At 45.0% G+C, this 25,447-nt stretch overlaps 1 protein-coding gene across 1 annotated transcript in view; it reads left to right on the top strand.

Annotated features, from left to right (window-relative positions):
* Positions 1–24,661, top strand: part of MUC16 (mucin 16, cell surface associated) — a 161,451-nt gene extending 136,790 nt beyond the window's left edge. The window contains 15 exon segments of the mRNA XM_032251910.1: positions 900–1,072; positions 3,976–4,011; positions 5,524–5,574; positions 6,363–6,484; positions 6,573–6,640; positions 6,789–6,961; positions 9,642–9,772; positions 10,122–10,189; positions 11,552–11,700; positions 13,119–13,270; positions 13,597–13,664; positions 16,012–16,178; positions 20,689–20,730; positions 21,040–21,119; positions 24,264–24,661. Of these exon segments, the coding sequence (XP_032107801.1) occupies positions 900–1,072; positions 3,976–4,011; positions 5,524–5,574; positions 6,363–6,484; positions 6,573–6,640; positions 6,789–6,961; positions 9,642–9,772; positions 10,122–10,189; positions 11,552–11,700; positions 13,119–13,270; positions 13,597–13,664; positions 16,012–16,178; positions 20,689–20,730; positions 21,040–21,119; positions 24,264–24,362 (1,579 nt within the window). The 3' untranslated portion in view covers positions 24,363–24,661.
* The last annotated feature ends 786 nt before the right edge of the window (positions 24,662–25,447 follow it).

Raw genomic sequence — 25,447 nt, forward strand, 5'->3', positions numbered from 1 at the left:
CACACTTACAAGTGAGAACAGATGGTATTTGACCTTGAGCTGATAGACATGGAGTCCATTAGCTCCCACTTATAAGTGAGAACATATAGTATTGTACTTTCTATTGCTGAGTGGTTTCACTTAAGATAATGGCCTCCCATTCCATCCATGTTGCTGCAATAGACATGATTTCATTCTTTTTATGACTGAACGTACACACACACACACACACACACACACACACACACACACACACACCCCACATTTTCTTTACCCAGTCTTTTATTGATGGACACTTAGGCTGGTTCCATATCTTTGCTATTGTGAAGAGTGCTGCAGTAAACATACACATGCAGGTGTCTCTTTGATGTCCATGCTGTATTTAGTTTCTCCATTCATTAGCACTTTGATGTTTGCAGGGAGTTGTCAAGGGTTGCTAGGTTCTAGGGCTTCAATATAGTAAGAGTAAGCTAAACTGGTTTATTTCCTCCTTCGTGGAGACCATGTTCCGGAAGGAACAGGAACAAATAATTTATGATTGCATAGAGGGTGACCAGGGCAGTGACAGGGGAAGAGTAAAGGATTGTGGGACCCAGATGAGGCTCCTGACCTTGCCCAGGAAGAGAGGAAGGGGAGGGGGAGGGGGAGGGGGAGGGGGGGGGGGGGGGAGGGAGGAGGGAGTCCTCTAAGCTGAGACCTGGAGGATGACCAGGAAGTTTTCCAGGTAAGGAGAAATGGGGACAGGCTTCCAGACAGAAGTAACAGCAAGTGCAAAGATCCTGAGACGATAGATAAGGCCAGGTAGAGAAACTGCAAATTGTCAATGAGACCAAAACATGGACTGTGAGTTGTGCAGTGACCCCAAGTGGAGGGGTGCCAGGTGGCCTTCATCCCCCAAAGGTGCACCTCTCCCTCCTCAGGTCTGTGAAGAACAGCACTGAGACACAAGTGGACATCCTCTGCACCTACCTGCAGTCCCCCAGTGGCCCAGGTCTGCCTACCAAGCAAGTGTTCCATGAGCTGAGCCAGCAGACCCATGGCATCACCCGGCTGGGCCCTTACTCTCTGGACAAAGACAGTCTCTACCTTAATGGTGAGCAGCTCTCGGCCCCATCTCCCTGCCCCCCACCCCCCATCCCCTGCTGCAGTCAGGGGGTTGTCTTTTTGCCAGGTCTCTAAGGAAAGACTTGGGGTTCAAGTCTTGGCATTACCACTGACCCTCCTATTACCACCATGCAAGATTGGGCCCATTTTACAGATGAAGAAACTGAGGCTTAGACAAGTTAAGCAATTTACCCAAGTGGGTATAGCTTGACAGTGGTGGAACCAGGATATGAACTCTACTTGTCAGCATTCAGTGTTATGTTGCACACTGTGTGTTTCACTCACAGAAGAGTCTTCCTGGTGGGGGCATTTGGGGGACAAAAACACATTTCCCCTCCCTGCTTTCTTCTCACCATTGACAAGGGATGGGCTTCTCTCCTATGTGAGGCCCCAGTACCAGGATGGCTTAGGGGGTCTAAGCTTCAGGCACGCTGGGTGTCAACATCAGTCTAGAACCCAGGAAAAGACAACATTTAAAAAGGCATCCCCCATACGGGGTTCTGAGAGGCGAAGCATGACCATGGAGAATTGATAAAGTAGTTCCCCTTTTATCCCCTCCACTGCCAACCTACGAACAGTGCTTATGACCCCACAAGTGGGCACCCCATATCACTTATATGAGGTACCTTAATGTAGGTACCAGGATATAGAGAGACATCCTGGGCTTTCATTACTCTTATTTTAGCAAAGAGGGAAACTGAGGCACAGAGAGGGGAAGGGACTTGTCCATGCCCACAGTAAGTTTTTGGTTAGCCTGGGTCTTGATGTTTTTTATTATTATGACTATTGTCATCATCACCATTGTCTGTGTATATTTATGGGGTACAAGTGCAATTTTGTTACATGTGTAGATTATATAGCAGTGAAGTCAGGGCTTTTAGAGTATCCACCACTCAAATAACATACATTGTATCCAGTAAGTAATTTCTCATCACCCACTGGGATTATACTCCCTCCTCCTTCCAAGCCCCCATTGTCTATCATTCCCCTCTTTGAGTTCTTGTCCACACATTGTTTAGTTCCCACTTTTGAGTGAGAATGTGTGATATTTGTCTGTCTGTGTCTGACTTGTTTCACTTAAGGTAACTTCAGTTTCATCCATGTTGCTGCAAAAGACATGGATTCATTCTTTTTTACTAACTTGTAAGTTCAGGCATACACTTGAAGGTTGTTTTGTTTTGTTTTGAGATGGAGTTTCGCTCTTGTCACCCAGGCTGGAGTGCAATGGCTCCATCTCGACTCACCACAACCTCCACCTCCTGGGTTCAAGCGATTCTCCTGCCTCAGACTCCCAAGTGGCTGGGATTACAGGCACCCACCACCATGCCCAGCTAATTTTGTATTTTTAGTAGAGACGGGGTTTCTCCATGTTGGTCAGGCTAGTCTCGAACTCCCACCTTCAGGTGATCGTCCACCCCAGCCTCCCAAAGTGCTGGGTTTACAAGCATGAGCGCCGTGCCTGGCACACTTGCAGGTTTTTTATATAGTTAAACTCGTGTTACAGGGATTTGGTGTACAGATTATTTCATGACCTAAGTATTAAGCCTAGTACCCGTTAATTATTTTTCCTGATCCTCTGCCTCCTCCCACCCTTTACCCGCCACCCTCAAGTAGGTCCCAGTGTGTGTTGTTCCCCTCTATGGCCATGTGTTCTCATCATTTAGCTCCCACTTATAAGTGAGAACCGGTGGTATTTAGTTTTCTGTTCCTGCGTTAGTTTTCTGTTCCTGCGTTAGTTTTCTGAGGATAATGAGCTCCAGCTCCATCCATGTTCCCGCAAAGGATTTGATCTCATTCTTTTTTATAGCTACATAGTATTCCATGGTGTATATGTACCACATTTTCTTTATCTAGTCTATCATTGATGGGCATTTAAGTAGATTCCATGTCTTTACTACTGTGAATAGTGCTGCAATGAACATGTGTCTTTATAATAGAAAACTTTATATTCCTTTGGGCATGTACCCAGTGATGGGATTTCTGGGTCAGATGGTAGTTCTATGTTTAGCTCTTTGAGGAATCACCTCACTGCTTTCCAAGTGGATGAACTAATTTACACTCCAGCCAAGAGTGTATAAGCATTCCTTTTTCTCTACCACCTCACCAGCATGGTTTTATTTCTCTTTATGGCTGAACAGTGTTCCATTGTGTATGTATACCACATTTTCTTTATCGATTCATCTGTTGATGGGCACATAAGTTGATTCCACATCTTTGCTATTGTGGATAGTGCTGTGATAAACACACAGGTGCAGGTTGGGTCTTGTTGATCTGAGCTGACATCAAGTCCTTTCAACGTGGCCTTTGCAGGGACCTGTTCAGGTTTTCCCCCTTGTAAACTGCATGGCTTATGTGTTTCATTTGGTTCCTTCATTTAGATTTACCAAGTAGCTACTATTACCCTGCCTGGCACCAGGGACAGAGATAGGTTACATGTGCATCCTGTTTTAATGTAATCTCCAGAGAGGCGGAGACTGTTTTATTCTACCCTATGTTCCCCAAATGTAAAGGGAGCCCTGCTCATAGTAAACCCTTAATAAATGTTCATTGGGTGGAGGAATAGATTGGAGGAGGCCTGGAAGGAGAGGTGGGGGGCATGGATGGATGAATATGTGGGAGATAAGACTTGTGAACACAAAGGTAACGAGAGTCTCTCATTGGAAGCATGCTGGAGTCATGTGTAGGGAAGGGTCAATGCTAATTGAAATATCAGGAAATTATTTTTAGTGGTGAAGACATTTAAGTCAAATATTAGACGGTACATAAATGTATCCACAATCTCTAGATACACAAAGGGAAGGGCACCCAGGCAGGGGCTCCATGTGGACAAAAGCATGGCGTGTCGGGGACCGTTCCGCCACCTCCTCTTACATGTGACTTCTTTGTTTCTAGGTTATAATGAACCTGGTCCAGATAAGCCTCCTACAAGTAAGTGTTTTTGAATCCAGTGCCCATTTCAATCTCCATGGGTCTTGGTCCAAGCTTTTCTCCTCATTCATAAAGGAAGCTTGCCCCAATTCGGGCTGGTGCCCTGAGGTGGTGAGGGGCAGCGTCTCAGTGGGAGAAGGAATGCTGGGTCCTTGGCCTGTTCTCAGACCTGCAGCCATAGTCTTGGCTTTCTGAATTTTCCATGCCCCTCTGGGTTGGAGGAAGAAGTTTGAACAAGCATTCCCCACAGGGATAGAGGTTGAGGTCAGGTGATGACCTTGTTAGTCCATACCTGCTGATAACAAAGTCTACAAGTGCCCCCAGCAGGGGCCTCATTGTCAAGCTGCAAACTCTGGTGACTGCTCAAGTGATTTTGGCTTAATTTGCCCATTGTCTCATCCAGTGACCCACTCATCTGTCTTTCCAGCCATCCATTCTTCTGTCCTTCTGGTCATCTCTCAGACATCATCCATCTATCTGTCCAGCCATCCATCCACTTTCTGGTCATTTACTTTACTGTAGTAAATAAAGTAAATGGCCAGAAAGTGGATGGATGGCTGGATAGATAGATGGATGATGACCATTTACTTTCTTGTCCTTCCTTCCATCTGTCCTTTTATCCATCTATTCATACATCACCCATCCTCCTGCCCATTCACCTGTTTTTCCCTCCTTTCTTCTATCCTTCTATACATCTATCCAACCATCCATCCATCCACTCATCCACCACCTACCCATCCTTCTGCCCATTCACTTGCTAGCCCCTCCTTCCTTCTGTCCTTCCATCCATCCATCCTCCCATCTTCCTGTGCATTCACCTGCTTGTCCTTCCATCTGTCTTTTTATCCATCTCTGTATCTACCATCCATCCATCCATCCTTCTCCCTATTCACCTGTTTTTCCTTCCAGCCATCCATCTCTCCACTCATCCTCCTCTTCATTCACCTGTTTTCTTCTTTGTGTCTTTCCATCCATCCACCTATCCACCCAGCCATCTCTCCATCCCATTTGTTCACCCAATTGTCATTCCTTCCTTCTGTTCTTCATTTTATTAATTCTTCTACCCATTCACTTATCCATCCATCCATCCATTTATCCATTCGTATGTCTACCCATCCTCCTGCCCAGTTCACCTCCTTGTTCTTTCTTTCCTTCCTTCTTTCATCTCTCCAACTTCTCTTCCTCATTTTTATCCATCTTGCCTTCTCTTTTGACTCACCAGTTGTACATTCCACCTTCTTTCCATTCTTTGATCCCTTTTGTTTTCCTGCCCACGCATCCATCTATCCTTTTTGTTCAACCTTTCTCTTGTTCACCACCCCCCACTCTCTTGGGTGAATTTTACTCACAGGCTTGCTCACCTCTCCACTCACACAGTCACTCCTTCCCTCAATCTCATTTATGGGCCACCTGTGAAGGTCATCCTGGCTTGGACCACTGATGAAGGCCAGGGGAGCTTCTCCCACTGGGTGGTGGGCTTTGTTCCTCTCTGATGGACTATTCCTTCCACAGCTCCCAAGCCAGCCACCACATTCCTGCCTCCTCTGTCAGAAGCCACAACAGGTATCTGGGGCCACTTTTCCTCCTCAACTATTAGACTAGCAGTTCAGTCAGACACTGCCCTCGTGGAGCCCCCAGTCTTATGAGATAAATAGATCTTTATGATATAATGTCAGATGTTTTGGAGTGAGCCATCTGGCATAATTGGGAAGGAGGAGGGCTTTCTGGAGAAAGTTTCACCTGAACTGAGTCTTTAAGGATGAGTAAGAGTGATTCAGGCAAATAGGGCATGAATAGTATTACCGAAAGAGAGGATTCCATAAGCAAAGCCTCAGTGGCCAGAAACAGCATAGACTATAGGGAAAAGTGAGAGGAATTTGATTTGATGAAACATAAAGCTTAACCCAGAGTGGATGGATAAGTGAGGCTGAAAGGTCAGCAGGAGCCAGATTGGAAAGGGCCTTGAATGCCAAGTGAAGAAATTTGAACTTAACACTGAAGGCCATAGACAGCTGTGGATAGTACTAGAGCAGGGGCAGCCCTAATGAGAGTATCATTTCGAAAGATTCCTCTCGTGTTCAGTAGAGAAGCATGCCCTTTAGACAGGGCATCCAGTGAGTCTGCCAGGGTGCTAATCAGGGTGAGAGAAAATAAGGCCTGAACTGGGATGGGGAAGGAGAGAGAGGATATATGTGATGAATATTCAGCAAAGGGAATCGGTGTTACTTGGAGGGGAGGAGATACATAGCTTCTGACTTGGATGGCCACACTGTTAATAGTGAGTGCAAGACTCTGATCTAGTCTCAGACCAGCCTTCAGGTGCAGATGTCTTTCCTCCTCCCCTCCTGCAGCCACAGGGAACCACCTGAAGACGCTCATACTCAGCTTCACCATCTCCAATCTCCAGTATTCACCAGGCATGGGCAATGGCTCAGCTGCATTCAACTCCACGGAGAGGGTCCTGCAGCACCTGGTGAGACCCGTCCCAGCAGGCTCCTGGCGGGATAAATCCTACCCAAACCTCTGTTCCTCTGCTTACCCTCTTCCTCCTTCCTCTCAAGCTCAGACCCTTGTTCCAGAAGAGCAGCATGGGCCCCTTCTACTTGGGTTGCCAACTGATCTCTCTCAGGTAAGACCACTTCCTGGCCACTTGCAAGTAATGACCACCCCTTTTGTGACCACCCCTTTCTCAGCCTTCCCTTGCTCCTCCCTCCTCTGGTCTTTACCTGCAGAGGTGTTAGGAGCTTTCTCGAATCCTCAAATGCCTCTCTCCCCAGGCCTGAGAAGGATGGGGAAGCCACTGGCGTGAACACCACCTGCTCCTACAACCCTGACCCCATGGGCCCCGGGCTGGACATACAGCAGCTTTACTGGGAGCTAAGTGAGCTAACCCATGGTGTCACCCAACTGGGCTTCTATGTCCTGGACAGGGACAGCCTCTTCATCAACGGTGAGTGTCAGGCTGAACTTGGATTTACAGTGACTTTCTGGGGATTTGTTTGTTTTTGAGATGGAATCTCACTCTGTCAGCCAGGCTGGAATGCAATGGTGCAATCTCGGCTCTGCAACCTCGGCCTCCCGGGTTCAAGCAAGTCTCCTGCCTCAGCCTCCGAAGTAGCTGGAGTTACAGGTGCATGCCACCACGCCCAGCTAATTTTTTGGATTTTTAGTAGAGACAGGGTTTCACTATGTTGTCCAGGCTGGTCTCAAACCCCTGACCTCAGGCGATCCCGAAGTGCTGGGATTACAGGCGTGAGCCGCCATGCCCAGCCTACCATGACTGTTATCTGTCCCTATCGTATTCTTTTATTTCTCTAAAAAAAAAAAAACAACCCAAGGCCTGGCTAGGGGGCACTCTTCCCCAGACCACCAAGGAGAGGTCTTTCCCATTGTTTTGAGTAAATAGCGTGGAATTCTCTTACCAAATTAATGTCATAAATTGTCTCTTCCTCCTTCACTTTTGTTTCAAACTTGGTTGCAGTGAAACTATCAAATACGAGTGTAGGTATTTAAGATGTGTAATGTGATGATTTAATATACGTATACTTTATGAAATTACTACCATGATCAAATTAGTTAACACTGCTATCATGTCACATAGTTACCATTTGTGTGTGTGCATCTGTGTGAGTGAGAGAGAGAGAACATTTAAGGTCTACTTTCACAGAAAATTTCAGGTTTTCAATACAGTATTATTAATTATAATCCACCACGCTTTGGCTGGGCACAGTGGCTCTGCCTGTAATCCCAACACTTTGGGAGGCTGAGGCAGGCAAATCATGAGGTCAGAAGTTCGAGACCAGCCTGGCCAAATGGTGAAACTCCATCCCTACTAAAAATACAAAAAATTAGCCAGGCATGGTGGTGAACACCTATAGTCCCAGCTACTTAGGAGGCTGAATCAGGCAGAAGTTGCAGTGAGCTGAGATCACACCACTGCACTCCAGCCTGGGTGACAGAGGGAGAGTCCATCTCAATAAAAAACAAAAATTAAAAAAAATCACTATGCTTTATACTCAATCCCCAGAGCTTACTCATTTTGTAACTAAAATTTGTATTTTGTGACCAAGATCTCCCCATTTTCTGCATCGCCACCCCTACGCCCTTGATAACCAGCATGCCATTCTCTGCTTCTATACATTTGACTCTTTCAGATTCCACATATTAAGTGAGATCATGTGGTATTTGTCTTTCTCTGTCTGGTTTATTTCACTTAGCATAATGCCCCCCAGGTTCATCCATAATGAAGTTCAATTCAAAACCCAAATGCCTGAGCCATGGCATCCTTTGGGACAGTATAGTTGGACAGAAGCAGTTCCTTCTATATGAGGATCCTCTGTGTCAGTGGTTCTTATGGGGGGACACTTCTGCTCCACGCCATCCCCGAGAGACTCTAGGAAATATCTGGAAACATTTTTGTTGTCACAACTCAGGGAGGGAAGGAGGATGCAACTGGCATCTAGTGGGTTGGTAGCCTATTTTCCAGTGCACAGAAGATGCCCACCCCAGGGAATGATCCAGCCCCAAATGCCAATAATTTCAAGGGTGAGAAATCCCACATGGTCCCCGAGTTCCTAGGTGGGTGCAAGACTGACATTTATCACACTTTACTGTAATTACTCCTTAAATTTTTTGAGGTCAGAAGTTTGAGACCAGCCTGGCCAACATAGTGAAACCCTGTCTCTATTAGAAATACCCAATAAACTGGGCATGGTAGCAGCCACCTGTAATCCCAGCTACTTGGAAGTCTGAGGCAGGAGAATTGCTCTAACTCAAGAGGCGGAGGTTGCAGTGAGCTGAGATCATGCCATTGCACTCCAGCCAGGGCAACAGAGCAAGACTCTGCCTCAAAAATAAATAAAATAAAATAAAAAATAAATTTTCTGATTCCCCTTTACCCTGTGAGCTCAACAAAAGTAGGGTACGAGTGCCACTGTACCCTCAATTCTCAGCACATCAGCACATCATAGTATTGAATGAATCATTGAATGTGTGAGCAAATGAAAGATTAGTATCTCTGCTGCAACACACATTGATTCATTCAGCAAACATATATATGTGGCTGTTCTGCCCCAAGCCTTGTGCTGGGTCTGGAGGTAGAAGACACATTTTTCTGTCTCTGAAAAACTCATGCTTGAGTGAACCAAAAATCAGAAGCACAGTAAAGACCCTACTGCTGTTATTAACAGGGTACTATGGGAGCTGAGAGGTGGAGTGAATCAAGGAGGGCTTCCTGGAGGAGGGTGTTACATGCCCAGCCCTGTACTAAGCACCAGGACACAATAGTGAATAAGACAGACATGGGCCCCTGCTGTCCTGGCGCTCCCTCTCACTGGGCTCTTGAAGCACGAACAGAAGTTTTGCAGGAAACGAAAAGGATGTATTCCTAGAAGTGGAAACTGCATAGCACTGCAGGAAAGCTCCGCTCAGGAGAATCCGTGAAAAATTCCAGATTTCCCTCTCTTCGGGGCAACTTTCTGTCTAAGAGCTCCTGCAATACCCAGCATGTGGACCTGAAATGGACTGATTCTGACAGTAGGGAGGGGACCCCTGGGCCATGCTGGCTCTGCATTTTGTGATCAACATCTGCCCACCCATCTATGGTCTTGTTTTCTTCTCTGTGGTTCCAGGCTACGCACCCCAGAATTCATCAATCCAGGGTGAGTACCAGATAAATTTCCGCATCGTCAACTGGAACCTCAGTAATCCAGACCCAACATCCTCAGAGTACATCGCCCTGCTGAGGGACATCCAGGACAAGGTGAGGCATCTCTCACCCTCCCATCTCCCCTGCCCTGTGTGCCTTTCTCCCTCTTCCACCTGACTTGTCTACTAAGTGATGATTTCAAATGCTTCGCTTCACCTACATGTTCTAGGTTCTCTCTCAGTTTCCAAAGGTGCTCTCTTGACTACCATCCCCATTTTCCAGATGGGCAAACTGAGGTTCAGAAAGGGGTGTGGTGTGCCTAGGGTCACATTGTGCCTTAGAAGCAGAGTTAGGATTTGAACTCTGGTCCCCTTTGCTCCTAGTCCTGTGTTTTTTTCCACTGGCATCAGTGGCCCCTCCACACCCAAGAGACTTCCATCTCACCCACTTCCCCTCCTTTTAGGTCACCACACTCTACAAAGGCAGTCAACTGCACGACGTGTTCCGCTTCTGCCTTGTCACCAACTTGACGTAAGTTCTGAAGGTCGCAAGCAGCAGGCAAGCTTGTGGCTGTGTCTCTGAGCACCCTTGAGCTACACGTCCCCACCGGGGTACCCATTCTCCCCTACATCCCTATTAGCTAATCCTACCATCTCCTCCCATAAATCCTCAAGGTAGCAGGTGAGGATTAACCTCATGCAGCCACCAACTCCCAGCATCCACCTTCTTTTTTTTCCTGGACACTTGGGAAAAGATAACTTTTTGATGTAGAACTCAAAATCATAGCCCAATAATAATAACTAACATCAGCCAGCCTCCTCTCATTTAATTCTCACAATAGTCTCTATGAGTTGAGGGCAAAGATCATCCCTTTTATGCAGATGGGAAAATTGAGGGTCAGAAAAGTGAATTTCCCAAATCCATCAAAGTTGAGATTTGAAGGCAGGTCTCTGTTGACTGGGTGAAGGAATGAAGATATCTACACTTGGGAAGAGGAGGGTCACAGGACACAGGGCTGACTGCATATTTCTAAACTTCAAGGATTTTTGTATTTCAAATAAGGATATGGAGATGGTTAATGGGAACAAAAAATTGAAAGGATGAATAAGACCTAGTATTTGCTAGCACAACAGGGTGACTGTAGTCAAAAATAATTTGATTGTACATTTTAAAATATAACTAAAAGTGTATGCTTGGGTTGTTTGTAACAATCCTTTGTAACAAAGGATATATGCTTGAGGAGATTGATTTCCCATTTACCCTGATGTGATTATTATGCATTGTATGCTTGTATCAAAACATCTCATGTACCCCATAAATATATACACCTACTATGTACCCACAACAATTAAAAACAAATGCAATCAAAAGTAGGCTTGGTGCTGTGGCTCACGCCCATAGTCCCAGCACTTTGGGAGGCCAGGGAGGGCAGATCTTTTGAGCCCAGAAGTTCAAGGCTAGCCTGGGCAACATAGGGAGACCTAGTCTCTACAAAAAAATACAAAAATTAGCCAGACATGGTGGCACACACCTGTAGTCTCAGCCACTTGGGAGGCCGAGGTGGAAGGATCACTTGTGCCTAGGAGGTTGCAATGAGCTAAGATTAAGCCACTGCACTCTAGCCTGGGTGACAGAGTGAGACTCTATCTCAAAAATAAAATACAATAAAATAAAAAGCAGAAATCAAGAGGGGAAAAGTGCTGGGATTACAGGCATGAGCCACCTCACCCAGCCAAAGGGTTCCCATTTTTATCAGAACCCTTCTCTAGGCAGCTGGGCACCCCCCACGCCCACCACCAGTTGCCTCTAGGCCTTTGGCTCTTTAAAAACAGCAACCCATGATCTGCTGCTGCTGCTGAGTACCAGCTGAATTCCTGTGATCTCTGTCCCTAGGATGGGCTCCATGTTGGTCACAGTCAAGGCATTGTTCTCCTCCAATCTGGATCCCAGCCTTGTGGAGCAAGTATTTCTAAATAAAACCCTGAATGCCTCATCCCATTGGCTGGGAACCACCTACCAGTTGATGGACATGCATGTGACAGGTACAAGGCGGGTGGCTGGTTTCATAACTGGAAGGGGTGGGGTTATGAGGAAAGATGGGGCGTCTCAGTACCAGTGGAATTGGTGGAGGCTCCATAGAGGGAAAGGGAGGCTTCCTGGAGACCCATGTAGATGACCGCTGGCAGTAGATTATCTAACAGGGCAGGAACAGAACACTCAGCCATTGCACCTAAGAGAACAGCGATTTTTACATGTAAAAAAAAAATTATTTTGAATGAATGAATCAATAAATCAATGCATTCATTCATTCATTCAATAAACAATGAAAGTAAACAAGCGCTGATGATACAGTGTGATAATTGCTATGCTAAGGGAATTTCAGGAGCCTGTAGGAGCCCCAGGGAGGGACACACAACCTTGTCTTGGAAAGTTGTCTCTAGGAAGGGATGATGAAGCTGAGATCTGACAGAGAAAGGGACCTAGCCACGGGGAGCAGATGGAGAATTGTCCTCCATGCGTCTATAGCCTAGAAGATAGAATATGGCGTTCTGGGGGAAGTTGTAAAAAGATTGGTGAGCTGGAGTATCCACTTTGATATTGGAGAGGTGACTGTTGAAGCCAAAGATATGGGCAGAGACTTTGTTAGGTACTGGAATGGCTTAGGGAGGAATGTGACACACTCATGAGTTCTGCTTTAGAAAGTGAAATGAGGCTGGGTCTGGTGACTCACGCCTGTAATCTCAGAACTTTGGGAGGCCAAGACGGGTGGATCACAAGGTCAGGAGTTCAAGATCAGCCTAGACAATATGGTGAAACCCCATCTCTACTAAAAGTACAGAAATTAGCCAGACTTGGTGGTGCACACCTGTAGTCCCAGCTACTCGGGAGACTGAGGGAGGAGAATCACTTGACCCCAGGAGGTGGAGGTTGCAGTGAGCCAAGATTATGCCACTGCACTCCAGCCTGGATGACACAGTAAGACTCCATCTAAAAAAAAAAAAAAAAAGAATTTTGCTTATCCTCTGGGTGCTGTGTGCAGAATGGAGGGTGAATGGGGAGAGAAGAGCAAAGGCAGGAAGACCCCTTAAGAACAAAGATCATCAGAAGACTCAGCAAATATGTGTAGTAGATGCCTGCTGGCTTGGTCAGCACCTGCGCTTGCTGACTACACCCACAGAAAACCCAGTCTCTTTTCACTCATTTTGTAGGAAATTTTTACAAGGCTTGGTAGAAAGAGAGTTGGACACATAGATGGGTGGATGGATACAACTTGGACAGATGGATGGAGGAAGACCCTCCTTCCAATATAGAGCTGCTACCTAAAACCCTTTCTCCCATCTTCAAAAACCTAGCTCAGCTGTCACTGCCAGGGATAAGTAGGCTAGCTGCAATAATCTCTTTCTTGAACCCCCACTCCTTGATAGTGGATTTTTACATACTTTTTTTTTTTTAATTCTAGAAATGGAGCCATCAGTGTATCAACCCACGAGCAGTTCCAGCACCCAGCACTTCCCCCTGAATTTCACCATCACCAACCTACCGTATTCCCAGGACGGAGCCCACCCAGGCACTGCCAATTACCAGAGGAACAAAAGGAATATTGAGGATGCGGTGAGAAGGGGGTGGTGTGTCCACTCTGTTTCCGTGCAGAAACCCACTTATGCATACTGGGTAGCCACAGAGTGACTTTTAAAAATAATCCACAAAAACAGGTTCTTATTCCCATTTAAGATGGCACAGAGAGGTTCAGTAGCTGATCCAAGGTCACACAGCTAAGTCATACCCTAGAAGAGCATGTCTTTTGACATACACACCTGTGCAAGTGTTTGTCATGACAAGAAAAAAAATAGATGGAGAAGTGTGCTCAGTGGCTTGAAAATTCTCCAGTGCTACTGGGGCCAGGAATCTGACCTAAGAAACATCACCCTGTCTTTCAGCTCAACCAAGTCTTCCGAAACAGCAGCATCAAGAGTTATTTTTCTGACTGTCAAGTTTTAACATTCAGGTGAGTTCTAACTCAGGACCTGATGACTCTGGGAACTTCTCCCATCCTTTAAATAGAACTGTCCCCAAGCCATAACGTTGTTGGAAGAGAGCCCTAGGAATGTAGAGCTGTTACCTAAAAACCAGCTTTTTCCTAAAGCTGGAGCCCAACTGGCTTCAACACTCAAGAGAGCCAGTGTAAATCTCAGCTTGCTGACTACACCCCCAGAGAAACCCAGTCTCTTTTCACCCACATTGTAGGGAATTATTACAATGCTTGGTAGAAAGAGAGATGGACAGGTAGATGGGTGGATGGATACAAGTTGGACAGATGGATGGAGGAAGACCCTCCTTCCAATATAGAGCTGTTACCTAAACCCCTTTATCCCAGCTTCAAAAACCTAGCACAGCTCACACTGCCAGGAATAAGTAGGCTAGCTGCAATAATCTCTTTCTTGAACCCCTACCCCTTGATAGTGGATTTTTTTTTTCTTAAGGTTATACCTGAGTTAGTGGATTTTTACATACTTTTTTTTTTTATGATGCTGAGGCTGTAGAATCTAGAGTGTAGAATCTACTACATTAAGACATCAGCTGGTTGGGCACAATGGCTCACGCCTGTAATCCCAGCACTTTGGGAGGCTGAGGTGGGCAGATCATGAGGTCAGGAGTTCAAAACCAGCCTGGCCAACATAGTGAAACCCCATCTCTACTAAAAATAGAAAAAATTAGCTCGGAGTGCTGGTGGGAGCCTGTAATCTCAGCTACTTGGGAGGCTGAGGCAGGAGAATCGCTTGAACCTGGGAGGTGGAGGTTGCAACGAGCTGAGATCCCTCCAGCGCAGGTGGCATTGTGAGACTCTGTCTTGGGGAAGAAAAAAAAAAAAAAAAAAAGACATCAGCTACTGAAATCAGGATCATGGAAGATGGGGGAAGGAGGGGACTAAAACCAGATGACTTGGTATCCAGCAGCCTAACTGTCCTTTCCAATAAGGGGTGTTATTTCCAATGGGGGAATATTGACATTTTTTTTTTTTTTTGACAAGTGTCCTCAGAACAGGCTTTCCTCCCTACGCAAGTTCTGAGTCAGACCAAATAAAGACAGGCTGTGAGAATAAGGCTTTTTCAAGGAGCTGCCAAACAGATCAAGTAGTGACAGGACTGATGGCTGGAGAACTCCAAAGCTACTGCTAGGCAGCCGGTTTTCACAGGTATCATGATTCTGAGGCTGCTGGTTTTCAAAATAACTGAGGATCTCGCCAGATGCAGTAGCTCACACCTGTAATCCCAGCACTTTAGGAGGCCAATGCGGGCAGGTGGCTTGAGCTCAGGAGTTTGAAACCAGCCTGGGCAGCATGGTGAAACCCCATCTCTACAAAAATTACAAAAATCAGCTGGGCATAGTGGTGTGCACTTTAGTCCCAGCTACTTAGAAGTCTGAGATAGAATGGTTTGAGCCCAGGAAGCAGAGGTTGCAGTGAGCCGAGATGGCGCCACGCACTCCAGCCTGGGCAACAGAGCCAGAGCCTGTCTCAAAAAAACAAAAAAACAAAAAAAACTGAGGATCTTGAAAGAGCACTATGAAAATAATGCAAGTTAAAATGCCACAAGTCTTGCTTTTTTTTTTTACTGAGATTTAACACTTTCCTTAACCAAACACCCCTCAAATTTTTGCAAGCCTTTGGTTCATTTCTAGGCTTCTGAAAAAGTTGATTTTGACTATTTTGAACAACATTCTCATTGATTTTATAGGTCTTCAGACATCATTACCCCAACATTCCAGGAATGTTCTCCCTGTGACTGTTGTTTATTTTTATCTTTTTTTTTTTTTTTTTTTTTTTTTTTTGAGACAGAGTCTGTCTCCGTTGCCCAGGCTGGAGTGCAGTGGCATAATCTCAGCACGCTGCAAACTCCATCTCCTGGGTTCCAGCCATTCTCCTGCCTCAGCCTCCCAAGTAGCTGGGATTACAGGCGCCCGCCACCATACCCAGCTGATTTTTGTATTTTTAGTAGAGATGGGGTTTTATTATGTTGGCCAGGCTGGTCTTGAACTCCTGATCTCAAGTGATTCAGCCACCTTGGCCTCCCAACGTGCTGGGATGACAGGAATGAGCTACTGCGCCTGACCACCCTGTGGTTATTTTTAAATAAATTAAGTAGAATAAAATTAGAAATGCAGTTCTTCTCCCATCCTAGCTACATTTTAAGTGTTTAACAACAACTTGAAGCTACTGATGGCTGCACTGGGTAGGGCAGACATAGAATGTTTACATCATTGCAGAAAGTTCCTGCAGAAAGAGCCAAGAAGGAGGAAGCCTAGAATCCTGATAGAATTGCAGGGATCTTGGCTTATCCCTCGTCCCCTTCCAGGTCCGTCCCCAATAGCAGCCACACTGGGGTGGACTCTCTGTGTAACTTCTCACCACTGGCTCGGAGGATAGACAGAATTGCCATCTACGAGGAATTCCTGCGGATGACGCAGAATGGCACCCAGCTGCAGAACTTCACCCTGGACAGGAACAGTGTCCTTGTGGATGGTAAAGCTCCCTGGTCATTGGGGCTGGGGTGGGAGCTCCCACTTCCTCACCTGGGTTCTTCCCTGGGAATCAGAAAGCTTAGAGGTGATTCACCATTGAACTTTCTCAGACTGGGAGAAGGTGGCTTAGTTCTCCTAGGCTTTACCCATCATTGAAGGAAAGAAAAGAACACCCAAGGAATACAGGAGGCATTTGCCCTCTTCTGGCCAGGTCTGTGACCTCAGACTAGTCACATCCCCTCCCTGGACTTCTTATCTCTGTACTTAGCAAGCCACTTGGTTTTTGGCTCCCCTCTTGCCTGCCCTAGATGGATTTTTTCTCCACCCCAGGCAGCTGCAGTATTAAATGATTACCCTGATTGGTTTTTGTTGTTGTGGTGGTGCTGTTTGTTTGTTTGTTTGTTTGTTTGTTTTTGAGAGAGGGTCTCACTCTGTCATCTAGGCTGGAGTGCAATGGCATGATCTTGGCTCACTGCAGCCTCAATCCCTGGGCTCACCCACCTCAGCCTCCTGAGTAGCTAGGATTACAGGCATGTGCCACCACACCTGGATAATTTTTGTATTTTTTCTAGAGATGGGGTTTTGCCATGTTGCCCAGGCTGGTCTGGAACTCCTGAGCTCAAGCAGTCCACCTGCTTCAGCCTCCCAAAGTCCTGGGATTACAGGCAGGCATGCACCACTGCATCTGGCTCTAGTTTTTGTTTTTGTTTTTGTTTTTTTCTTTTAGAGGTGAGGTCTCACTCTGTTACCCAGAATGGAGCACAGTGGTGCAGATGTATCTCACTGCAGCCTTGAACTCCCAGGTTCAAGTGATCCTCCCACCTCAGCCTCCCAAGTAGCTGGGACTACGGGCACATGTCACCACGCCTTCCTCATTTCTAAATTTTTTGTAGAGACAGGTTCTCACTATGTTGCCCAGGCTTGTCTCTAACTCCTGGCCACAAGGGATCTTTCTGCCTCCACGGGTCAATGAGGGCTTTCAGTTTCAAGTTGTATGTGATTCATCCTCATGTGATAGGATGGACCTATTTTCCAACTCCAGAGATGGCTTCGAGGTGGCTCAACTTTGCATATCCAAATTTACCCAGTCAAAGAACAGTTATATACATTGTACCATGTATCAGAAATGTAACAGAGAATAACTGTCCGCTTTTTCACCACTGTATTCCAAGAACCCCATATTCTTCTGGCACATAATAAATACTAATATTTACAGAAGGAATAACTAGATTTCATACAAGGTTCTTTTCAGGTCAAATGTGATTAACATATTAGATGAGACCTTCCAATGCCTGTGTGCACTCTCCTTGGTTCTGAATTGTTGTGCGAGAGGGTACTGTTGATTATTTAGAATCAACAAGCCTTAGACCAGGCCCTGTGGCTCGTGCCTGTAATCCCCACATTTTGGGAGGCTGAGGCAGAGGGATCACCTGAGTTGGGAGTTTGAGACCAACCTGACCAACATGGAGAAACCTTGTCTCTACTAAAAATACAAAATTAGCCAGGTTTGGAGGCGCATACCTGTAGTCCCAGCTACTCGAGAGGCTGAGGCAGGAAAATCTCTTTAACCCAGGAGGCAGAAGTTGCACCATTGCACTCCAGCCTGGGCAACAAGAGCGAAACTCCATCTCAAAAAAAAAAAAAAAAAAAAGAATCAACAAGCCTTTCACATGCCCATCACAGGTTTTTGTTGTTTTACTTTTTTTTTTTTTTTTAAGTAAAATTTGTTGTCAGCTCACAGGCTTTCTAAAAACAGGCCATGGACCCAACATGGCTGTAGTTTGCCAAACCTTGCCTTGAATCAGCACCACCCAGTAGAACTTTCTGCAGTGGTAAAAAAATGTTTCTATCTGTGCCATTCAGCACAGCAGCCATGTGTGATTACCAAGTGCTTGAAGTGTGGTTAATGTAACAGATACTGAAGTTTTCATTTTAATTTAAAAAGCCACTTGTGGCTGCTGTATATTGCAAACCACTTTTTTATATGATTATTTGTATCTATTTAAGGGGTACATTTGTATCTAGTTAAGTGGTACAAGTGCAATTTTGTTGCTTGTATATATTGCCCAGTGGGGACATCTAGGCTTTTAGGGTATTCATTACTTGAATGAGGTACATTGTATCCATCGAGTAATTTATCATCATCCACTCTCCTCCACTCCCCAACCCTGGCAACTCTGTTGTCTGTTATTCCACTCTCTGTGTCCATGCCTATGCATTATTTAGCATTGACATGTCTATGCACGATTTAGTCAAATACATGTGATAGCTGGGCGTGGTGGCTCACATCTGTTATCCCAGCACTTTGGGAGGCTGAGGTGGGTGGATTACGAGGTCAGGAGTATGAGACAAGCCTGACCAACATGGCGAAACCGCCTCTCTACTAAAAATACAAAAATTAGGCTGGGCGCGGTGGCTCACGCCTGTAATCCCAGCACTTTGGGAGGCCGAGGCGGGTGGATCACAAAGTCAAGAGATCGAGACCATCCTGGTCAACATGGTGAAACCCCATCTCTACTAAAAAAATACAAAACATTAGCTGGGCATGGTGGCACGTGCCTGTAATCCCAGCTACTCAGGAGGCTGAGGCAGGAGAATTGCCTGAACCCAAGAGGAGGAGGTTGCGGTAAGCGGAAATCGCACCATTGCACTCCAGCCTGGGTAACAAGAGCGAAACTCTGTCTCAAAAAAAAAATTAGCCCAGCACGGTGGTGGTCACCTGTGATCCCAGCTATTCCAGAGGCTGAGGCAGAAGAATCGCTTGAACCCGGGAGGTGGAGGTTGCAGTGAGCTGAGGTCATGCCACTGCACTCCAGCCTGGGTAACAGAGCAAGACTGCATCTCAAAAAAAAAAAAAAAAAATGTGGTATTTTAGTTTCTGTATCTGAATTGTTTGACTTAAGATAATGACCTTCATTTCCATTCAAGTAGCTGCAAAAGACATGATTTCTTTTTTGTGTGTGTGCCTGAGTGGTACTGTATTTGTGTGTGTGTGTGTGTGTGTGTGTGTGTGTGTGTGTGTGTGTGTATCACATTTTCTTTATACAGCCCTCCATTGACAAACACTTAGGTTGATTCCATATGTTTGCTATTGTGAATAGTTCTGTGATAAACACACAGGTGCAGGTGTCTTTTTGATACAATTATTTATTTTCCTTTGTGTAGATACCCCATAGTGGGATTGCTGGATCAAATGGTAGCTCTATTTTTAGTTCTTTGAGAAATCTTTATACTGTTTTCCATAGAGGTTGTATTAAATTATATTCCCACCAACAGTATATAAGAGTTCCCTTTTCTTGCATCCTCTCCAACATCTGCTATTTTTTGTCTTTTTAGTAATCGCCCTTCTGACTGGTGTAAGGTGGTATCTCATCATGGTTTTCACCTGCATTTCTCTATTAGTGATGCTGAGCATTTTTTCATATGCTTGTTAGCCATTGGTATGTCTTCCACATCTTTATGAAGTTGGTTATAACAGAGTTGCAGTAGAGGAACCAATAACCCTTTGCCCCATGCCTGATGGTTGCTTTACATCCCTATCTTCATGAAGTTTTTGAGGTAGTGAGGTATAACAAGAATAGGCAGTTGTCGATTATTAATTATTTGATGTGAACCTGTCCATACTTGGGTGTGGTCATCAGGGAAGGCTTCCTGGAGGAAATGACATTAAAGATGAATTCTAAAATATGAGGATAGGCTGGGCACAGTGGCTCATGCCTATAATCCCTGCAGTTTGGGAGGCCAAGGCAGGTGGATCACCTGAGGTCAGGAGTTGAGACCAGCCTGACCCACATAATTAAACTCTGTCTCCACTAAAAATACAAAAAAAAAAAAAAAAAAAAAAAAAAAGCCAGGCATGATGTTGGGTGCCTGTAATCCCACCTACTCTAGAGACTGAGGCAGGCAAATCACTCGAACCTGGGAGGCAGAGGTTGCAGTGAGCTGAGAGCGTGCCATTTCACTCCAGCCTGGGCAATGAGCAAAACCCCATCTCAAAAAAAAAAAAAAACAAGTAAACAAACAAAAAAAGATGAGGATGAAACAACCAAGTGAAGGAGAGCTTAAATGTATTCTTAGGCAGAAGAAAAACTTTCAGGTGAGAATTTGAAAACTTAGAGTGATCCCATGGGCTTCCAACTGCAATGATCCATTCTCTCCACCACCCTCATTGGGCCCAGCCCACCAAGCCCAGAGGCATGAATTTAACTTATGACAGTCTTGTGGCGGGATAATTGCTTGGCACAAGTCCTCATTTTTTTTAGAGATATGAATTGGGATATTTGGGGTGAGATGTCATGATGTCTACTGGCCTCTAAAACTACGGCAAAAACATTTAAGTTCACCGAAATGTCAATAAGTAATACACTGAATGTATAGGTTTTAGTTGGAGAAAATATTAATCACTAAATCCAGGTTATTATACTCTTCTCTCTGCTTTTTTGTATGCTTGTAAAGTTGTATTAAAAGAATAAGACACACTCACATGCACCATCCATTTCTTTCATTTTTAGGGTATTCTCACAACAGCAATGAGGCCTTAACTGGGAAGTCTGGTAAGTCTCAAAAAAGCCCCAGCCCAGGGAAAGGAGGGGGTCACTTGATGGTGCTTCACCTTGTCCAAGAGCATCGTGCACACACAGTCTTGGATGACCAACCAAGGCAAAGACTATTGAGGCACAGTGAAGGGATAGCAGGGATCCTGGCTTGCTGGGGCCTCACTTTTGGGGAGCATCAGAGGCATGAAGTGTTGAGTCACTAAGCTCTCCTCCCCTGGGCTGTGCCCATCCTCAGGCCACATAGGGTCCAAGAAGGAGCCCTGGGATGTGGCAGGAGGTGGCTTACCCTAACCCTTGTCTCCCTAGACCTTCCCTTCTGGGCCATCATCCTCATCTGCTTGGCGGGACTCCTGGGACTCATCACATGCCTGATCTGTGGTTTCCTGGTGAGCAAGGAAGGGTTGCTTGTCTTCTTACTATTGGGTTGTAAGAGTTTTTGATATATATACATACATACACACACACACACACATATACACTATATGTACATATACACATACACACATACACACACACGCACACACACACATAGAGTTATATGGATAAATAGATCATCGCAGGCCAGGCACAGTGGCTCATGCCTATAATCCCAGCACTTTGGGAGCCCAAGGCAGGCGGATCATAAGGTGAAGAGATCAAGACCATCCTGGCCAAAATGGTGAAACCGCATCTCTACTAAAAACAATTTTTTTTGAGATGTCTCTCTGTCACCCAAGCTGGAATACAGTGGCATAATCTCGGCTCATTACAACCTGTGCCTCCCGGTTTCAAATGATTCTCTTGCCTCAGCCTCCCGAGTAACTGGGACTACAGGCATGCACCACAATGCCTGGCTAATTTTTATATTTTTAGTAGAGACAGTGTTTCATTATGTTGGCCAGGCTGGTCTTGAACTCCTGACCTCATGATCCACCTGCCTCAGCCTCCCAAAGTGCTGGGGTTACAGGTATGAGCCACCATGTCTGGCCAAGAGTTTTTAATATATTCTACACCTATACTATAGTATACTATACTATACTATACTATACTATACTATACTATACTATACTATACACAAGTCCTTTGCTGGATAAATGTTTTGCAAATATGTTCTCCCAGTTCATGGAGTGGCTTTCCTATTTTCTTTTTATAATTGTATTTTTAATTAATTGATAAATAATGAATGCATATATTTATGGGATACAATGTGATGCTTTAGCATATGTACAATTATGGAATGACTCAATCAAGCTAATTAATATGTCCCTCACCTCTCATACTTATTATTTCTTTGTGGTGTGAACATTGGCAACCTACACTCTTAGCAATTTTGAGATCTACGTTATTATTAACTATAGTTACTACGTTGTGCAGATCTCAAAAACTTCACAACCTATATGCTGATTACAAGATACTGAGTGAAAAAGTGATTGCCAAGAGTGTAAATAAAAGGATGTAAGAGAGAAAAAAATGTAACAACATTAGTCATGAGGGAAATGTACATGGAAGTCACAATGAGAGGCCACTTTGCACAAGAATGGATAAAATTGAAAAGATCGACTATAACAAGTGTTGGTGAAAATGTGATATAACTGGAATTCTCTTAAAGCACTAGTGGAAAATAGCTTGGCCACTTATTTGAAAATTACACACACCTTCCATAAGACCCCACCATCCCACTTCTAGCAATTTATCTAAGAGAAATAAAAACATGTCCATATGAAGGCTTGTACAAAAATGTTCATAACAGCTTTATTTGTAATAGCCAAGCTCTGAAAACAACCCTGATGTCTGTTAACAAATATATCCTGAAAATGGAATATTATTCAGCAACAAAAAGGAATTAATTATTAATAAATTATACAGCAACATGTATAAATTACAAAATACTTATGCCTAGTGAAAGAATCCAGACAAAGAAAAGAGTATATGCCATATGATTCCCTTTATAGACAAATTTTAGTAAATACAAACTAATCTGTAAAGAGAGAAATCAGATTAGTGGTTGCCTGAGAATGAGAACGTGTTTTCAGTGGCAGGGAAAAGGGAATTGTAAAAGAGCAGAAGGAAAATTTTGGGGTTTTTTTTGTTTTGTTTTTTGTTTTTTGTTTTTTTGAGACAGAGTCTTGCTTTGTTGCCCACGCTGGAGCACAATGGTGCGATCTCGGCTGACTGCAACCTCCGCCTCCCAGGTTCAAGTGATTCTCCTACCTCAGCCTCCCAAGTAGCTGGGATTACAGGGGCGCACCACCACAGCCAGCTAATTTTTGTATTTTTAGTAGAGATGGGGTTTTACCATGTTGGCCAGGTTGATCTCAAACTCCTGACCTCAGGCAATCCACCTGCCTTGTCCTCCCAAAATGCTGGGATTACAGGCATGGACCACCACACCTGGCCAAGAGTAAAGTTTTGGGGATGATGGATAGATGTTCCTTATCTTGATTGTGGTGCTGGTTCAATAAGGTATGATTAGAAGTTACCAAAACGTTCATTTTAAATGCATGCCATTTATTTTATGTCAGTTATGCCTCAGTTAAGCTGGACGGGTATAGAGAAGGAAAGAAGTGAGAGAGAGGGAGAGGCTGAGACCAGTACCAAAAGCCAGAGAAAAAGAGACTGAGAATGAGATGAGAGAGAAATGATATTTAGACAGAGGACAGGAGATAGATGATTGACAGTTGATAGATGATTGGTGGATAGTTGATAGGTAGATGATAAATAGATGATTCTTACAGGTAATTGATAGACGATAAATAGACAAGTAATAGGTAGTTGATAGATATTGTTAAATAGATGATAAATAGATGATTGATGACAGGTGATTGATAGATGATTGATAGATTATAAATAGCAGATGATTGAGAGATGAGAGATAATTGATAGTTATTGATAGGTAGATAATTGATTGACAGATCGATAAATACTGATAGCTACATGATAGATAAATAGATCATCGCAGGCCGGGCACGGTGGCTCATGCCTGTAATCCCAGCACTTTGGGAGGCCAAGACAGATGGATCACAAGGTGAAGAGATCAAGACCATCCTGGCCAACACTGTGAAACTGCATCTCAAAAATACAAAAATTAGCTGGGAGTGGTGGTGGGTGCCTGTAGTCCCAGCTACTCGGGAGGTTGAGGCAGGAGAATCTCTTGAACTCACTTGAACTCAGTCGCAGTGAACTGAGATCACGCCACTGCAGTCCAGCCTGGGGGACAGAGTGAGACTCTGTCTCAAAAAATAAATAAATAAATAAATAAATAAATCATTGGTAGATCTGTGATATACTGATAACGAAATTCAGGGACAAGGGGAGAGAGAAATGAAGGGGATATGAGAGGGGGAAACTTTTTTTAAACTGAGAGTAAAACGAGAGAGAAGAAAAGAAGTAGTGAAGAGAGGAAAAGAAGAGAGGGAGAAAGAAAATGGAACAAGGAAGGGAGACAAAGGAAGCATCAGGTCTCTGGCTTTGGCCATAGTCTCACCCCTGTGGCTGTCCCCTCCCTGGATGGCTGACCTGTCCATTCTCATGCCTCCTCCTCGCCCTCACAGGTGACCACCTGCCGGCGAAAGAAGGAAGGAGAATACATCATCAGGCAAGAGCACCCAGGCTACTGCAAGTCACACCTAGACCTGGAGGATCTGCAATGACTGGAACTCCCCGGTGCTCGGGGTCCCTTTTCCCCAGCCAGGGTGCAAAGAAACTGAGCTGGGGCAGAAATAAACCATGCTGATTGGACACAAGTCTCTGAGCCTTTCTTGACATGACCCTTGACTGGTTCATGTTGGGCTAAGAGAACAGTCTTCCCCCTTCATGAAGTCCTGAAGGCAACCCCCAGTTGTGTTTTGTGGCTTCACACCATGGCATCCCTTAGGAACAGCAGAATTGGTGAAACTGGTTGTATTTGGCTCTTCTTGCACTGGGACAAAGGAATAACAGGGCGGGCTCAATGGCTCACACCTATAATCCCAGCACTTTGGGAGGCCAAGGCAGGTGGATCACTTAAGGTCAGGAATTCAAGACCAGGCTGGCCAACTTGATGAAACCCTTTCTCTACTAAAAATACAAAATAAAATTAACTGGGCATGGTTGCCCATGCCTATAATCCCAGCTACTTGGGAGGCTGAGGCAGGAGAATCGCTTGAACCAGAGAGTCGAAGGTTGCAGTGAGCTGAGATCACGCCACTGCACTCCAGCCTGGCGACAGAATAAGACTCCATCTCAAGAAAAGAAAAGAAAAATTAGCTAGGCATGGTGGTGCATGCCTGTAATCCCAGCTACTCAGGAGGCTGAGGCACAAGAATCACTTGAACCCAGGAGGCGGAGGTTGCAGTGAGCTGAGATCATGCCACTGCACTCCAGCCTGGGTGACAGAGTGAGACTGTCTCAAAAAAAAAAAAAAAAAAACACCTGGCTGGGCCCAGTAGCTCACATCTGTAATCCTAACACTATGGGGGACCAAAGCAGGCAGATTGCTTGAGTCCAGGAATTGCAGACCAGCCTGGGAAACATGGCAAAATGCTGTCGCTCAAAAGACTTTAAAAAATAGCCAGGCATGGTGGTATGTTCCTATAGTCCCAGCTACGTGGGAGGCAGAGGTGGGAGGATCACCTGAGCCTGGGATGTCGAGGCAGCAGTGAAATATGATTGTACCACTGGACTGCAGCCTGGGTGACAGAGTGAGATACTGTCTCAAAGAAAGAAAAAATAAATACCTGAGACTGGGCAGTTTATA

Source organism: Sapajus apella, unplaced genomic scaffold (genome assembly GCF_009761245.1).
Source record: "Sapajus apella isolate SASKATOON/1434 unplaced genomic scaffold, GSC_monkey_1.0 scaffold77, whole genome shotgun sequence".
Taxonomy (NCBI): domain Eukaryota; kingdom Metazoa; phylum Chordata; class Mammalia; order Primates; family Cebidae; genus Sapajus; species Sapajus apella.